This window comes from Branchiostoma belcheri, unplaced genomic scaffold, assembly GCF_001625305.1.
Source record: "Branchiostoma belcheri isolate BF01 breed outbred unplaced genomic scaffold, Haploidv18h27 scaffold7, whole genome shotgun sequence".
Classification (NCBI taxonomy): Eukaryota; Metazoa; Chordata; class Leptocardii; order Amphioxiformes; family Branchiostomatidae; genus Branchiostoma; species Branchiostoma belcheri.
In genome coordinates this window covers 5,678,242-5,693,614 of record NW_017804353.1, presented here as the reverse complement: position 1 = coordinate 5,693,614, position 15,373 = coordinate 5,678,242, and the positions used below count along the sequence as shown (strand labels likewise).

At 43.1% G+C, this 15,373-nt stretch overlaps 1 protein-coding gene across 1 annotated transcript; it reads left to right on the top strand.

Annotated features, from left to right (window-relative positions):
* The first annotated feature begins 282 nt into the window (after nucleotides 1–282).
* On the top strand, nucleotides 283–12,624 carry LOC109484481 (LIM/homeobox protein Awh-like). Its single transcript, XM_019787750.1, has 7 exons — nucleotides 283–610; nucleotides 1,572–1,753; nucleotides 4,729–4,952; nucleotides 6,713–6,810; nucleotides 7,054–7,140; nucleotides 7,636–7,708; nucleotides 11,387–12,624. Exons 1-7 carry the CDS (start codon nucleotides 461–463, stop codon nucleotides 11,464–11,466), a joined length of 894 nt encoding a protein of 297 aa, XP_019643309.1. The 5' UTR covers nucleotides 283–460; the 3' UTR covers nucleotides 11,467–12,624.
* Nucleotides 12,625–15,373: the final 2,749 nt, after the last annotated feature.

Genomic DNA, 15,373 nt, shown 5'->3' with positions numbered 1-15,373 from the left:
AGAATGCTTCAGCTCTAAAATTCTTATCTAACACTTTTCTTTACACTAAGAGAAGTGTTGCTTCCTTATAGTATGCATATCTGAAGCTTTTTATTTCCCTTTTAATCGTAGATTATAGATAGAATCCTCCGAACTGAATTATACATGTGTATCTCATGAAAGTCGTTCTTCCAAGTTTTCAAGTTCCTCATGAAGCCAGTAAAGTAGCTAAATCAAATTAAAATCAATGTTTTAAAAAAAGAGGGAGTTTGGGTGCCCGCGTCATTGGATGGAAAATTACAGAAAAGTGATTGACAGCTCAGCCAAACGTCATTCACGACAAATCCGGTGAGACGCCTGAACGTCAGGTGGCCGTTATCCCAGTCCCCGCCTCTGATTGGACCGCCAATTGCCCCTCTAATTGGTCGCGACCATCCCGCATAATTCCGGGCGCGAGGCAACACCGACGAACATTTGGGGAATGTCAGGCTTCGGGACGACTGTTTCGCCCCTGTTCAGAACGTTTGCTAACTCTCCGGACTGGGAAGCCCTGTACACACCGTGTGTACCAGCCACGGGAGCAGGCACCGCACACAGGCAACAGGACAGGAGCATGTCTGAACACGCTGAGGTGGGTTTTGCTGTTGTTGTTGTGTTGTCATGTAATGTTGGCAATTATGTCACACGTGTGTGTGTTTCTGTATCCCATACAGTTCTCCCGCATGTGTCTCGTTTGGCACACATTTACCACTTCTTGTTAACCCGATCTACCCAACCGTACAGGTGAATCTTGTCTAGCAGCGACGAAGAAAAATATTTTGAGCAGATATGTTGCCGAAAAATTGATGCAAAATTACCATTCCAGTACGAATTTTCGGTGTATCGTGAAATCTGATTTTCAATTAGAAACTCTGCATGGAAATCTTTCCACCGTCTGCCTCTTTAAGCTGACCTTTGTGCAGTGTAATTTTGTGTGCGATTTCTTCTGTCAAGAGTACAAACACTCGGTATAGCTTCGTGAAGTTGTTCCGTTTCTGTCCAATCGTCCACTTGCTATCTGTATTATATTTTAGGGTACCAAGAAATGTTTAAGTCTTAACATACATAAACCGTTTTAGGCAACTGTTAATGCGTCAATCCAGAAATAATTATTATTTGTCAAAATTAAATCTTTTCCACATGAGTTAAGTGTTACAAATTGTGATATAAAGTGATACCATACATAGGTATATAGCTTCTCCTTGTGTACGTGTCTGCTTCTACTGTAAATGGAAAAACTCATCTAACACTGTTTCTTCACGTTTGCGACCGTTGCTATTGGTTGATATAATATGATGTTGATAGGACTATAACAGAATTAAGTTACAACTCTAGAGGTTTGTCCATGTTGTTTTACAGTTTTTCAGAAAACGTTTTTGTGCAGTTATGAGCGACATTACACTGGGGAAACATGACCACGTCAAATCATATCCTTGTGTTCGCGGGTCTGTTTTAGTCTACGCTTTACCTACCAACACCTCCACCCCTATGTCACGACGATTTTGGACAGAGCCTTCTTGTTTACGTGTTTTTTTTTTCTTTCATCCCCCTAGATGGACAGTGAGTTATGTACGGGATGCGGCGGTCCTATCCAGGATAAGTTCCTGCTGAAGGTGGGAGAGCGGCAGTGGCACGTCAAGTGTCTGCGGTGCTCGGTGTGCCAGACCCCGCTCGGCAGGCACACCACCTGCTACACCCGCGAGGCAGACGTCTACTGCAAGGCCGACTACATCAGGTGACAACATTTCCCGTTACACCGGAAAGTTGTTTGGTTGTTAGTGTCAACAGTAGACTGAGATTGGCGTATACTAGTATGATAAAGTTATCTATTTACATACCTTAAACGTACAGTCTAAGCGGTCAGCAAAACATTTGGACAAAGTTTTTCCGCTGTTGCGTTTCAATACCCCGTTTCAGACATTACAACTGACAACCTTGCCATTACTCTTAATAACTCTTACGACAATTGCAGGCCCTATCAATGGTACGTTTTTATTGTCATCTTTATAGCATTCTTGTATCTAAACTTGGGTAGGAAAATGAACGACAACAGGAAACATTGCACAGCAGTACGCGCCGTGTAGAGTGGAGGAAACTTGCTGTCCAATGTGTAATCATTATAAGTAGTCACAATCTCACATGATAAGAAAACTCTATGCCTTGTTCTTCCCAGGCTGACATTTCGTGTCTCGTATCACCATTCCCATCCGGAAAAACATTATAAAAACGTATTCAGGGACTATACCCCAAGCAGCAGGGATGTAGAATAGACGTTTGCGTCTGTCAATATAGAGCTCTCCATACAGGTGTACATACCACATGGATGCTATCATCTCTTCCTGTATCATAAAACCTCGTAAAAAAAGTAGGATATCAGAGTTTAAGGTAGTTGTCTTTTTCTCTCTCACTGTACTGTAATATTCCAAACTGTGATATTCCAAACCGGAAGGTTCTACGAAATTTGGGACGAATTTGGACGTCTATCAGTAAAAAGACATGAATAGAGGGGAAGGGAACATTTACTGTTGTCTTCACATCTCTTCCTCTATCAAAAAGATACTAACTCTAGTACCTGACACACCACCCGTATGTTTACTAACGTACGCTGGGAAAAGTATATAGTAGAGGGGATTCATCCCTCCTCAAGCTAACCCACATCTCACACACGCAGTCGTCCCTCAGTAAGACATCTGGAGTGGCATAGTTCCCGTTTAGAACTTTTATTCAGCCTGTCGCTGGGAAAAGGTTACCACTCGGTGACGTGGGCTGTCGAGTCTTCTCTCTGAGGTCCAGTCCCCAGCCTGAGTGTCTTCCCTCCCCGCCTTATCTCTCTAGTTATCGCGTTTGCTCCGATTGGAGGGATTATACCGCGATTAAGGACAAGTCCCGGGCCTGTGTCCGTTCTCACACATGACTCCCTAACCTCCCATCGCCACGCCGGTACAGAGATACCCGGGCATCCTTATTTACTGTCCTTAGATTTTACCGTCGTCTGTTGGGACTAGAGACATGAGCTGTTTATGTGATGGGGTCACTGTGTGTCTTATTATTAGATCGGGTTGTCTGTGGAGGCAGGAGGCGTTTGAGATTGCCTTATTATTGCCTTCCTAAAGTTTCCTTTTTTTTCTGAAGCACAGACAACATAACACATAGGAGAAAGCAAGCTATGGTATCGAAGACACACAGAATTGTGAAATTAGAGCAATTGTGCAACCAAAGAACAAATAATTGTTGTTTTCATTTTATGCTGTACAGCATTGGGAATGCAAAGACAACCGACAAGATTAAGTGAAGCCTGGTGCGCGCGCTTATGCAAAATGGAGTTGCTACACAATCCTATGTGTTCTATAAAAGCAGTGTTAGTAAAGGTGTTAGTGTTAGTTCAGCACCAAGGACAGGAACAGTAGTGTTAAGTGAACACAGACCATACATGTACATCTACTAATGTGGTAATCCTGTGCTGGTAACATGGGAGCCTATTGTGTGTGGTTAACTATTTGTTTCTCTCTTTCTTGTGTCAAAACGGAAAAATGCTACATATAGAGACCAACAGCCTACATTATTATATGGGTCATTTGCTGCAGCTCTTGTAACCCATTTCCTCTTGGTCAGTGCTGCCCACTTAAGTTTTGCTTAAGTGTTAATCGTGGACATATATTTTCCTGGCAGCCGTTTAGCGAGCAGTACATTTTTCACGCGCCCAGTATCGCCACATGAAGGGGATGGTAGAAACCGTGCTCTCAACGACTTCATATAGACTAAGGCTTGATGTATAGCACGATTATGCCTGAAGAGAGCTCTTTGGCCCAGACTTTTAAATCTTTCACAACAGCCAAGCCATTTTGAGTCCAGCCTCCTCTGTAATGTCCACTTCTCCCATAGCTAGGATTTTCAAAATGGCGCCATTTGTGGGGATTAAAATGTACTTGTAGGTCCAGGGGTTAAGGAGCTCCAAATCCCGCGCAATATTTTATGACTGCAAAGTTTCTCCCCCGCTTGTCATTCCCAACTTAGAATGACGACGGTGATTGTTCTTCAGAGGGTGCTGTGGCGCTCGCGGCCCGGGCGGTGTCGTCCCTCTTGGCTGAGCGGTGTTTGAAGTCGGCGGACTGACGGAGACTCGCCACGAATAAAACCCTCCTCAGCTCTCAGAGTAATCAAGACGCTGAACCGTTGTTGTCACCTCTGAGTGAACTGAGGAATTATCGGACTTTCCGGCCGTATTTCTTTATTTGGCTCAACACCACATCAAATCTTCCCCACCAGTGTACATTATCCCACACTGACGTAACACTGTCGGGTACAATACTTTCAGAAACCGTGTGGTATCACAGACGAAACCTTCTCGTACAAAGGTGTCTAGAATTTGAGTCCATATTTTCCTCACATCGATTCATACGTGGCTCGAGCTCAAAAGAGGATTTGTCTAAATTATAATTATTGGTTTTAGTACAGGTGTTAGTTACGACGTTGGACACTAAAGACTGCTACATACAACCATGCACTGCTGTCCCTGTCCTTGGTGCTGAACAACCACCCCATTTACTCGTTTTCTAGTATACAAGTAAACTCTCCGATAAAACCGCTCTCCCTCTGAGGAACCAGAACTGTTTTTGTGTTATGGTCAGTCTATGCCAATGTCCATCGTGTAAATATATCCCTGTGAATATATTTTTCTATATTAACACGTTTACTCTCTCGCTGTTTCAGACAATTCGGCACCAAGTGTGCGAAATGCTGTCGGAACATCCAGTCGAACGACTGGGTGCGTCGCGCCAAGAGTAATGTGTACCATCTCGCCTGCTTCGCCTGCGACGCCTGCAAACGGCAACTGTCCACGGGGGAGGAGTTCGCGCTGCACGACGGGAAGGTTCTGTGCAAGACCCACTATCTGGAGGCCATGGACGCAGCGGCCGGAAGCGGAAATGGATCAGGTATGGGGTGACTGGACACACACACAAACATACATACATACGCACACACACGTACACACACGCGCGCGCACGCACGCACGCACGCACACATACATGCACACACACACACACACACACACACACACACACACATACACACACACACACACAAACACGCACGCATGCACGCAAGCACACACACACACACACACATTCATACATACGCATACATACGCACACACATACACACACACACACGTAAACATACTCATGGGAGATTTGAAATATTTTTTTAGACATCGTATTCTTGTACTTCAATTTATTTCATACATGTTTTCCTCATCCAACATATCCTTGTCTTAATCTGCCTGTTTCCTCAGAACTATCATCACGATGGGGCTTTATTAGATACGCGGCAGCTGACTTGTATCTCCGTAAACATTTGCCCAACTCCGCTAAGCACATAACACAAACACGTAGAGAGACTGCAAAGTAGCAGGCGTCCCGAATATCTAGTCGGGTCAAGTTTAACCAACAACCATAACCCGCCCTTAGTCACACTGAACGAGCGCTCTCCCTGAGAGAGCCATTTGCCGTGGAAACAGCTCCGTTTTTCCGCTCGGAAATAATCTCTCGGCCGGCTTAGTGAGACAGTTAATGGACGTAAAGTAGTCATTTGGCTGTTGCGCAGTGGGTTTCCGAACGATCAACAACCTCGGCGCACTTATCTGGCTAAAAGTTCTTCAGTGGTATAAACGGTCGGCAATCGACGCGCTCAAAAACTGTACACAAATTGTGCAAATCGTCTGCTTGAAATCGAGTTTGCGAGAGAAGAAAAAAAGCGGCCACTAAAGCTCCGATGGGTTGAAATCGGCGTGCGTAATGGGACACTGTTGCATATAAATCGAACCTCAAGTGGCAAAATAGCATTTTAATACCCCGCCGGCCCGCGGAGATGTCAGAATTAAACCGCAGGCCGCTTTCAACCACATGTACGGAACACATCGGTCACCTCGATGGGCGCGCGGATAAGGCTGCGCTGAAACAAGGATTAGCGCAATGGATTTGGCGGATAATACCGAAATACCGAATCGCCCACCGCCCTTTCATGACTTGCATTTAGCACGGGCAGATTTAATGAAGAAACATTCTCCGACGTTATGCAGCTGCGCAAACGGGCGGCTTGGAGGCAAGTCGGCGGCTTCGTTCGCGGAGAGATCGCGAGTCGGGAAGCAATTAGAGTTTAGAACAAGCTTCAGCGAATCTTTCTGTACAGTCATATACATAACACGGACCAAGAGTCAGCAGTCCTTTCTACCGAGGATTCTACCTCAATTTTTAAGCAAACATTTGAACAAGATCTCGATAAAATCTCCTTTACATACACCCGAGTACCCCCAACAAGTTCATATTTTAACATACGTGACTGACACAATAACAACTCACAAAGTTTATTTTAGACCTGGTTTCTGTTGACATACAATTTGACTGAAATATATTAATGACAATGGCTCGTCACATGTCCTAGTTATCAAGGCCAAAATTCTGCCTTACTGCAAATGCAGTAAAATCTTTTTCTCTGGGTTCTTAGCTAGAACTGTGGTTAGGGCCATAAACAACCTTCTTCGTTTTAATGCTCTTATTCCGCACAGATACAGTTCAGAATATCTATAGCTACTCTTCAAGAAAATACAGTTGTGGCTACTAAGTGTAGTTACAGTGAATCAAAGAATCGGTGTAAATATTAGCTTGTAACGATTCCTCTCCCCCTCCACCCTCAGACTGTGACTCACTCTACAGCGGAGAGAGCGGCTCAGGCGGACACCGGCCCAAGCGCGTGCGCACTACCTTCACAGAGGAACAGTTGCGGGTCTTGCAGGTAAGGATAAATTAACAACGTTTTAACAACGTTTACCAACGTGTCAGCAATAGATGGTAAGACTTGCAGAATAACCAACTAAAACAGTGCTGTCAATCATGTACAACTGTCCGGATTTGTGTGTTAAAAGACGTATGGGCACATAGAGGATCGTGTTGTCACTGCTCTTCATATATATCAATGGCTGAAACTGAGCAGCTACACATAAAGAAACACATCGAAATGAACGTTTTCTGTTTCCAGGCGAACTTTAACATCGACAGTAACCCAGACGGACAGGACCTGGAGCGGATCGCGCAGATCACAGGACTCAGCAAACGCGTCACACAGGTAACGGCTTACTAGCTAGTTTCATATCACGTAATAATATAACAATCGCTTCTCTGGATCAGAAAGATGGAAGCTTAGACTGCTATTCATGTCCTTAGCGAAGAACAACATTCACGCTAACACTGTTGCCCCTGTCCTTGGTGCTGACCATGCTCACGCTAACACTACTATCCCTGTCCTTGGTGCTTAACATGCCCACACTAACACTACTGTATCTGTTCTTGGTGCTGCACATGCCCACACTAACACTGCTGTCCCTGTCCTTAGTACTGAACATACCCACACTAACACTGCTGTCCCTGTCCTTGGTGCTGAACATGCCCACACTAACACTGCTGTCCCTGTCCTTGGTGCTGAACATGCCCACACTAACACTGCTGTCCCTGTCCTTGGTGCTGAACATGCCCACACTAACACTGCTGTCCCTGTCCTTGGTGCTGAACATGCCCACACTAACACTGCTTTCCCTGTCCTTTTTACTGTTGTTCCTTGCAGGTGTGGTTCCAGAATTCTCGCGCGAGGCAGAAGAAATACGGCAACCTCACTGGAAGCAAGTCTCTTTCCCCAGGTAGGGTTTGTGGCTTTGACTTCATCTGCCTTCCAATAGATTTAATCCACACTTTAGAGTGACTGTAAAGGCCACCATTGTTACAGACAGTTACACGGGTGTCTTAGGCTATGTCAGGTTATGTTATGTTATGTAAAGGTACTAAACATGCCTATTTAATAATGTAGCAAAGTTTGTAACTAGTGTGCAAAAAAGTCAAAAGTAATTTTCTTGGCTAATGGAGGTTGAAATGTCATCAAGAACAGTTTGCCGGCTGATGTCACCCCACTAGGAGTACTTATGTTGTCACCTGCTGCACTTTGCAAGTGTCACTAAAACGACAAGATAATTGTGCCTGCGCGTATCGCCGACCTCTCTTTGTTAGCTTCCGCACACAAAACGTCTCTCTTTGTTCTGGTCCATTTCTGGAGCGGCCTTTGCAATGACGTCTCCCATCTACTACGTCATAGGCTACTTTTCGTGCAGTATGGTTTGGGTTATTTTAGTAGATAGCTATAGGGCTGTGTAGTTGAACTTGCGTTCATGTTCAACGTGTTTTCTGAGTTCATAAAGGGTCAAACTATTCACTCTCATTTTTTCAATTGGTGCCACTAGGCTGCATTTACCTCTGTTTATATTTTGATTTTCAGTACTTTTAGAGTTGAGACAACATTTCCCGTCCTTTTAGAAATTGTCTAAAATTTAGACTTGTCAAAGCATCTTGTAGCAGCTATTTTAATCTGGTCACACAAAAAATGTGTAAACACGTTTTAATGTGTGCTATGCGAATGGCACAGTTATGCACACGCGTACGATCCACATTTATTGTGACAGAAAAGCTTTCCGTAGATCCATGCCGTTAGTTGGGTCTGTCTTAAATAATCTCACTCAAAATCTCACCACAAAAAATAGTACGACTACGCACAAACAGTTACGGCTGAATTCCTTGTTTGATTTCTAAATTTGCGTCGTTCCGGTCCATCCCGGTCCGAGTGCACGAGCGGTGCTTCCTGAGCCGCGCTCATCCGGGCAGCGTTAGTCATCTCACGGCGGCCGGCACCCCCGCACGCCGGGTCCCGGGGGCGGGCTCCTGTTGACTTAACCCGATTGTTTGCATGTCCGCCAAATTCTAATCACTTCATTAGGCTGAATCCCGCCACGGTGCAGCCTCATCACCGTCTGCATCCCCGCGGACTTACCGAACTGATCATCCGTGCATCGCTGCATGTCTTTAACATTCATAACGCCCGTCCGACACGGCTCGATTCGCCAACGTTTTTCTGTAGAGAGTCGGCGGTTGAAATTTAATTGTCGATCGTTAGCAAAATCAGATTCCCGCGCCTCCACCACGCGACGCCGGGGGAGACTAGACTTCAAACGCCGTTTAATTCGAGACAAATTAACAAATACACACTCACATTTGCGCCCAATTTGCATTGCGGCGTGCTAGGTCGCAAACTGGCAAACGTCGAATAGCTGTGGTGTACGTTGAAATATTGTAGCTGTGGCGTTGAGCAAAAGCTAGACGATATTTATAGCTAGACCTATAGGATCACAAGTTTATCTTTTTTTGCTATCCCAGGAAAAAAAGTTCCATTGATATTCCTCTGTCTTCAACCCACCTTGACTAGATTCTAAACAAAGTCTATAGTGTTGATGTCCCAATGCCGTCACACGGTGGGCGTAAGATTGTTTTTCCTCGAGTGTTTGCAGCCTTGTAAAGTTTTAAGTGCCTGTCTCTTACCACGCGCTTCAACGTCTTGACCCAAAACAACAAGGAAACATCTTTGAATCAGAAAGGTTGAGAGTCTTGCACAACTGGCCTTTTGGTGGTTTAAGATTTAGGCCACACCAAGTAAATTTTATGGATGACGTCCGCGCGCGCATTGATTTTGGCCTGTTCCTAGAAAAAAAACAAGAAATTCCGCTTCCTGTAACTATGACCAAAGAGTCACGACAGTGCCGCAATTCATCAGATTGACGTGAAACCCATAACGCGAAAACAGACGACAACTGCTATTCCACCTGATTTATTGCTGTTTTGATGATGAATAAAAGACTTCTTGCTTGTTACAGTGTCACCTCATTCAATCTGTGTCCTAACATTTGTCGTCTCTTAGTATATTTCTAATCTAGGCATCTTGTTTTTTAGGGCCCTTCTTGTTTTTTTCTCGCCCTCTCGCATTAGATTTAGGGTCTCCAAAGGACGTCATCCATAAAATTTACTTGGTGTGGCCTTATGTTACTATATTTGTAGCAGGACGAGTACTATTTTCTACACGTAGGCCCACGTGTGCGAAACATACTCACCGTGCGACCGACAGCCGACACAGTAGAACGGTAATCTACTGAGAACCAAATTTTTACTTGTTATAGTCGTCTTTGACCATCTGAAGATATTGTTGACGATATGAAGATTTTATTGTATAACTTGTTGTATAGCCGGAAAAATCCTAAAGTTTACGAAGACGTTTTTTTTTCAAATTTTTTTTAGTAAGCTGACAATGTAAAATAGGTATTTTAGGTATATGGCGGTCATGTAAGCTAGCTTTGTTTTGTCACTTGGTGTTTTTGTGGAGTTTCTGTACATGTTTATGTCTGTATAAGTCATGTTATGTGTGTCAGGTGTATATGTTAATTGACCACAGGAAGAATAGCTGCAATATGAATTGTTAAGCTAATTGTGGATCTAAATAAACCAAACCAAACCAAACAATCAAATATGGAATTTTTTTATACACATCGGCAACTGTATGGATTTTTCGTGCTGCTTTTGAGCATACTTTTTCGTTGACATACGAGGTTATTTCAAATCATTCCATTCCATCCCATTTTATTCATTCATTTCATTTTCCGTCATATTTAAACAAGGTTTCCCACTCACTGACTCACTTCTTTTCAGTTATATAACTTATAGATAACTTATCAAATGGCAGATTTGACAAAATCACTCACCTTTCTAGCGGTGAGAAACATGGATTACGTGATACCAGTAGTCCACTTCAACACAGACCCTCCCATACACAAGTGTGTGGTCCTTTACTTCATGAGAAACAGGTTGTTTTGGAGCCCTTTCTAAAACGTTATTGCGTCAATAAGCCACGCGATGCTAGCAAGAGTTCGGTTCCCACCGCTCCCGAGCATCTATTTCTGCTAAAGACCGGTCCTCAGCACAATAACTCGTTACACTAATCCCTCTGAATGGTCGCCTCTTGTCAGTCATTTTCCACGTCATTTAATCTGTATGAGAGACCCACCATCGAGTTGAAAGCATCGCAGACTCAAAAATAAAAACAAGAACACTTGAGAGAATATCTGGGAGTTGTAGTGACATCATTTAGGGAAAATAAAGCACTCGTGATTGCATTGAGTTTTGACAAGAGATGAATATGGTTTTAAAGAGGCATTCAAGTGGACAACCGTGGGAAGCTACCTGACCTTTCTATCTATCTGCTGACAGGTTGATTGGTTGTTTGACATAATATCTTTCGTTCCTTATGGATAGTTGATGCGGCTTTGTTAGTATGAAAGTTTGGACTGTGTAGCATGTACATGGGGGCTAGAGAAAAAACTTGCACTTTGTGAATACGTATCTTCTCACGAAAACTGCAATTAGCAATACTAGTAATATGGGTAGTTATTAAAATGGCTAATCGAAGGACGTTTTTTTTGTAATAAGTATTATTTCATATTTTGCAGGTCGCAAGTGCTGTATCAAGTGCGGACAGATCTACTGCGCATGCGTGCAGGGGGGTCTACAAGCCACCTCCTGTGCGTGACGTCACTTCCGGTCTGCCGTGCGGGACATGTGCCAATATGATTACGTCATTCTGTAGATATACCGCGTCAAAAAGTCTTCTTGTATGTCATAAGGACCGACCTTCAGTTCAAAGCTACATTATTTATCTGTGGGTTGTAAAACAAAAACTGTAAAGTGAAAATGGTAGTGGCATAGAGTTGTTGACATACATGAAAAGTTGTACTCTCCAAGCAGAGGTTTGGGTTTTAGGTTATTTTGGGCGTGTTTTTAGGCTTTTTATTGGGGTTTCTTTTTTGCACTGGAATTGTTTTTCACCCCCAAAAAACTTCCAGTGCAAAAATTAAGGAAACCCCGATAAAAAAAGCCTAAAAACACGCCAAAAATAACCTAAAACCCAAACCTCTGCTTGGAGAGTAGAAAAGTTTAACAATTTGACTTGCATATGTTTTGTGGCTGGGAGATGCGTACTTTTTGTTGCAAATCCCCTTGTGGAGATGGTTTACGCGCTGAGTTAGCCCGGGATAGTGTACATGTCCTGTCATACCCATCCCTCCATTACTGGATGAACACTAAAGCCGAAAAACAAACGACATTTAGCCGTAGGGCAGGTGGCACGACACTCCACCATGGGTCATTCACGGATCACATACAGGCTGAGAGATCAGAAGTGCACAGAGGTCTGTTTGCCTATCGTATTATACCAGTGACTCGGTCGGTCCGTATATCATTATGTTCTTATCGTGATGTCAATATTTGATGCCGATGTGATCTTGTGTCTACCAGGTATCAGTAGATGTGCGCACAATATTCTGATTATTAAAACGCGTGCTAATGTGAGAATGCATGAGATCCACAGATTGACGGTGACTATGTCAGACATCGGCCGTTCTTTCCGAGAAATGTAATATCAGTGGTCGATCTGATATTCAAATATTCTGTTATGTGAGATTTATCTAACCAAGAAAAGCTAGAAACTTACTTAATTATATTTATTGTCTGTTCTGTACTTTTTATTTATAGTAGGAAAATTATCTTATCTAGATCAGTGAAAACAACTTGGACATTGGGAACAACACAGTTCTTTCTCTAGTAGCTGTATTTTATATTAGAACAGCACTACTGGGTATCGCGTGTTCCTCTACATGTTGATTTGATGACATGACATAAAGTTTAGACATTCCAGTGACTCTGTTTATATGTATGTCTGTTGTGCAGAAAATCGTAACAAGTTGCAGACAGAAAGCTCGCTAGCGCTATAGTTTACTGCACAGTGGCGGTTTAATATTTAGAGTGAAGACACTGAAGAGTGACGCAGGGTGTCGCACGCACATACGTCAGTCGACTTGATAGCTTTTGAAGCGTTGGTACAAATAGATGCAGCACAGGACTTGTTTCTTCCATCTCCCGATGTTTCCTAAATCTTGCCGGCTTGACCCATCCTACCGTACGTGAACCCGTGTGCTGCAGACCCCTGGTCTCTCCGAACAGAGCCCGTCTAATTATGACGAGACTTCGTAGAGCTTTTGAAGGCTTTAGATGCACAAGACTTGTTTGTTCCATCTCCCAATGTTTCCTCAATTTTACCAGCTCGACCCATCCCTACCGTACGTGAACCTGTGTGCTGCAGACCCCCGGTCTCTTCGAACAGAGCCCGTCTAATTATGACGAGACTTCCAACCCTAAATAGCCGGATATCCAGAAATCTCCGGTCTAATCCAGGTCGTCTGCGATGAAACGGTTTAATCGCTCCACGTCGATCCTTCATCAGACAAATCGTCCCGGCAACTCAGACAACAGTCGGATCGGTTCTATCTGCAGCTAGACATTAATTAAAGCCCGATTATGGACGGTCATTAAGATGTTTTTATTGCGATACTGTTTTCCTGGATTTTTCCGCCGTTGAGGGGGAGACAGAGTGACGTGAGAGGATTTGGAGAGTAAAGAAGGCAGAATATTCGCTAACAATCAGGCCCTAATGATCCAGGCGAGCACACGAATATTTCTCGGCCGCTTTCATCGCCCAGAAGTGAATCATACATGCCAAATACATCGAGCAGAGAGTGCTATCTAACTAAACTCCGGTTGAAAGACTTTTAAAAAACTACACGGTACTTCTGTTATAGTTTCACAAATCTATTGTCTTGAAAGCAAAATGGGAGACACGGAATATCTTGTGCATAGGGGATGACACCATGTGTGAATATACGCACAAGCTAATGAGGAGTAAGTCAAAGTAAATACAAGAATGGGAAACTTTTGAACGATAAATATTCAAAACTTCATTAGAAATGGTAAAACACTGTTTGTAAATATTTAGCACGTTGTGGGTTGTCTTCATTAAGAGACGTCACTGCAGTAATGTGTACAGAACTGGAGAACACATGTGCATAGGTAAAAGTTGATGATAAGGGCCTATACCATCATCAGTGGCAAAGATGATGGAAAGATATTGTAAAATCAAGACGTTGGTGAATTACAAATTTTGTTTGGTAATCATATGGCAAAAAATGCGTTACTTTTTGCACTTCTGTGAGCCTTTTTCTAACAGCTTACCCATCTCCTACACCGCGCACTGGCGCACACACACAGCTCCGGGATTTCCTCCCAAATTTTCTCCCAAATTAAGAGCGAATCAATATTTGTGCTGATACGGAGCGGCAGTTGATTCTCATTCAGCACGATTGTGCCCCGCTGATTGCTCGATTGTCAGCGGGGCTCCCAGGAGACCACTTGTTAACATACGCTTCTCTTCAGAGTCGATCCGGGGAGACGAACAGCACCAGTCTCCACCAGACTCCTTTGCAGGCTTGATAAATTGTAGAAATCGGCCTAAACAGAATGTAGCTGGCCAGGGGAGTTGGCCGGCCATAGAGGGTCCAGTTTGCCAGCTATATTCTTTTTTAATAGGCCGATTTCTACTATTATTCAGCCTGCAAAGGAGTCTGGTGGAGACTGCAACACTGGTGCTGAGAGGGGAGGTTTGAGAAGAGGCAGGGTTGGTCTGAGAACAATCTTAAGCATAAGCAGCACTTACTTCTAAGAGAGTAAAATTAAGGAATCAGGAATGTTATTTCAGCTTAGCTTTGGAATCTCAGTTTCTTGTTCGGCAGCTTTCTTTGTGATGTAAACAAAATGTGAAAGTGAAAACACTCCCAGAAAGTCTACGATTGATCTGCAGCAAAGGACTGCTGTTAGGAACCTTTTCAATCAGACTAAGAAGCCTCTTCGTCATTACATCATGGCCCAATGAATGAATCAGCATCAAGATTGCCTCAACAATAAAGTACACCCTGCATATGGTCCAGAAAGCGCCGCCAAATGCCTGAAATCATCATTGCAGGAAAATCCCGAATCTAGCAGCAGCAAAAACTAGAGTTCCCCGATCTCATACCTTCGCCAAATGATGTTAAACTTTATGACTGACAAAGTTTAGATTAGATTATTCCCCCCTGATTTAAGAAATAGGAACCTAATTTTCATTAATTATATCATTTTATCATAATCTCAGCCAAAAGACAGTCTTATATTAACAAAGAATGCATTCTAGCATTTCCTAATAAATTATGCAAATGAGGTCCTGATTTGAATAAATTATGTTCAATGATGTTCATCTCAATTTAACTTTCAAATACCACAAGTATGAAATTCCAGGCAGTTATCATTACATAATTATAAAATTTTCTCATTAATTATGCAAATTAAGTCATTATTAACATAATCAACATCTTCCTGTGTTTCTCTCGTTGTCAATTACCAATGTCACAAGCTTCAATTGTCCTATCATGGAATGCAGCTGATTTATAGAATTTCCCCATAAATTATGCAAATTACATCCATATTTGCATAATTGTCACATAATTATATTAAGCATCACGTAAGCTACCTACATACCAAAATCACGACGATCCGTCAACCGGTTCTTGAGT

Excerpts from the sequence above, each read along its gene's own strand:
- LOC109484481 (XM_019787750.1), top strand. The coding sequence starts at position 461 with ATGTCAGGCTTCGGGACGACTGTTTCGCCCCTGTTCAGAACGTTTGCT. Across the intron at positions 1,754-4,728 it reads TGCAAGGCCGACTACATCAG|ACAATTCGGCACCAAGTGTG; the intron begins GTGACAACATTT and ends TCGCTGTTTCAG. Across the intron at positions 7,709-11,386 it reads AAGCAAGTCTCTTTCCCCAG|GTCGCAAGTGCTGTATCAAG; the intron begins GTAGGGTTTGTG and ends CATATTTTGCAG.